The sequence below is a fragment of the Propithecus coquereli genome, unplaced genomic scaffold (assembly GCF_000956105.1).
Source record: "Propithecus coquereli isolate 6110/MARCELLA unplaced genomic scaffold, Pcoq_1.0 Scaffold65, whole genome shotgun sequence".
NCBI classification, from domain to species: Eukaryota; Metazoa; Chordata; class Mammalia; order Primates; family Indriidae; genus Propithecus; species Propithecus coquereli.
In genome coordinates, this window is record NW_012152507.1 from 1,256,404 (window position 1) to 1,258,584 (window position 2,181).

Here is a 2,181-nt window from a genome sequence, read left to right on the forward strand (position 1 = left end):
TATGCAAATTGCATGTACTAAGGAATCAATAAAATTAAAATTATCAATCAAATTAAAATCACCAATGGTTGAATAAACCTTTCCAATGAAAATGATTTAACCATTAAGAATGACACAACAACTAAAATGTTTTCAAAAACCAATGCCTTACCCACAACTGGATGAGGTTCAATGTCGCTTCTAGTCTCCTTCCACGAGAGCAGGTAGCCAAGGCTGGTAAGATCTGCAGATTCTATATAACTGTTCACTGTCAGCATCATCTGATGGGCTTTTGCTATTCCGTAATGAACTTTTGTTTCCTCCATCAGAGGCATGTTCATTTCCCCAACTGTTGCGTCAAAAGCTTGCTGAAAGTATTCAGAAGCTTTGTTGTAGTGTCCCTAAAAAGGTAAGAGAGATAAGAAAAATAATTTTTCCTTAATTTTTATTTCACTGTTTCACATATTTGCACACTTGACCCTGGCATGTGCCACACTGATCTTCCAACAGTTATAGCAGTTCATCTTCAAGAAGAAAGGGATGGCAAGCAGGCTCTCTATCAGAAGAAGGTCCTTTTTTTAAACGGTTGTGATTACTCACCATTCATTATCTTCAAATTAATTCAGTTGGAAATTGTATCTATTCATTTAAACTGTATGAAACTTGAGTTCTTGTGGATAAAAAGTGATCAAATGCTGGCAGTTTCATACGGTTCAACCTAATACATGGTAACAAAAAGAAGTTTGGGAATGAGTGAACCAATTCACATTGATTTGGACAGAATTTTATTACTCATAGAGTTGGATTTACGTAATGAAATATATTTAACTATCTTTGTTTTCAGTCACAGCAAATGGTCATTTTCAGCCAATTCCTTTAATTAGTAGCCAGTGAAAATAAACGTATTTATCTGTGGATTCAGTTACTGTTCTTGTTTTCCCATGTACGCATGTCATTCTTTTTTAAAAATTTTTAATTATTATGGGTACATATATATTTACAGGGTACATGTGATGTTTTCATACAGGCATACAATAAATATTAACTCATTGTTGATTAGAGTCACTTTGTTGTGCTATCAAATATTGTTTATTCTACGTATCTAACTATATTGTGTGCATGCCATTCTTCTGAACTGAGAATGTTGAGTTATTCAAAATTTCTAAAAAATATTATTTTGAGAGCATTAGCACAAATCAAGTGATCATTTAAATATCTATCTTTTCAATAAGTCCTTTGCAATATTTCATGTTGCAAAAATTCAAATTTTTGTCATCCTCATCTCTCCTAAAAGCTATTGTCCACAGATAGTGTTTACCTAGCTCTTATGAAGCATTAGGACCAGTGCTAAATACTTCACATGTATCATGTCATTAACCTTCACGTATTTGCCTATGAAGAAAATTATCCTTATTTTACAGATAATGAAATTGAGTCTCAGAGAAGAGACTATCTTCTGCTACTCCCAAATCTTCTGAAAATCCTCATTAAAAATTCTTCCCCAGAGGAGGGTATTACCTCTAGGATTGGCCTGTACTTGTAAAGGCTCTAGGGAACACCATTTCCTCTATTCACTGACATAACCCTCCCCTCCACTCGCCTCCCTTCTCCCCACCCCCAAACACACAAACAAAAACATGCATGCATGCTCTTTTGAAAAGAAACCATTACAAGACAGAATGTTTTACTATATGAGTTTTCAAGTTACTTTCTCACAACATTTTGTGAAAGAAATGGATATAAGAATACCACAGGAATAGCTTTATAGCACACATCAGGACCAATAAAATGCATTCTCATCTCCATGAACCCTTACTGACGTAATCATGAAGTTCCGAGAGTGGTCAAACTGAATAAAGAAGGTGCTGGCAAGGTGAGGAGGGGGAGAAATAGGGCTTGTGTGATGGTTATGTTACATACATGAGCAGCACACATAACACTGTGTTATATGCCCACAAGGACAGTTCAGGACAACTGTTTATTCAAGTGACTCATTCCAACTAAAATTTGTTAATTTAAACAGAGTCCCTCTATATTAGATCAACAATAATTTTTGTTTGTTGTGGTGAACAATTCTTTCTCTTATCTCAAAGTATAAAACATAGAATTTATGTGAGAAAAAGAGTAATTAGAAAAAATAAAATTGTATCAAAAATATTTGTATGCCAGTTAAGTAAACTGTGATTGAGAAACAATACAAAT

At 34.1% G+C, this 2,181-nt stretch overlaps 1 protein-coding gene across 1 annotated transcript in view; it reads right to left on the bottom strand.

Annotated features, from left to right (window-relative positions):
• The window catches only part of TTC29 (tetratricopeptide repeat domain 29), a 227,020-nt gene that overhangs the window by 84,092 nt on the left and 140,747 nt on the right, over nucleotides 1-2,181 (bottom strand). Inside the window, exon 11 of the mRNA XM_012660038.1 lies at nucleotides 156-380. Within this exon, the coding sequence (XP_012515492.1) occupies nucleotides 156-380 (225 nt within the window). The remainder of the gene's footprint in view (nucleotides 1-155; nucleotides 381-2,181) is intronic.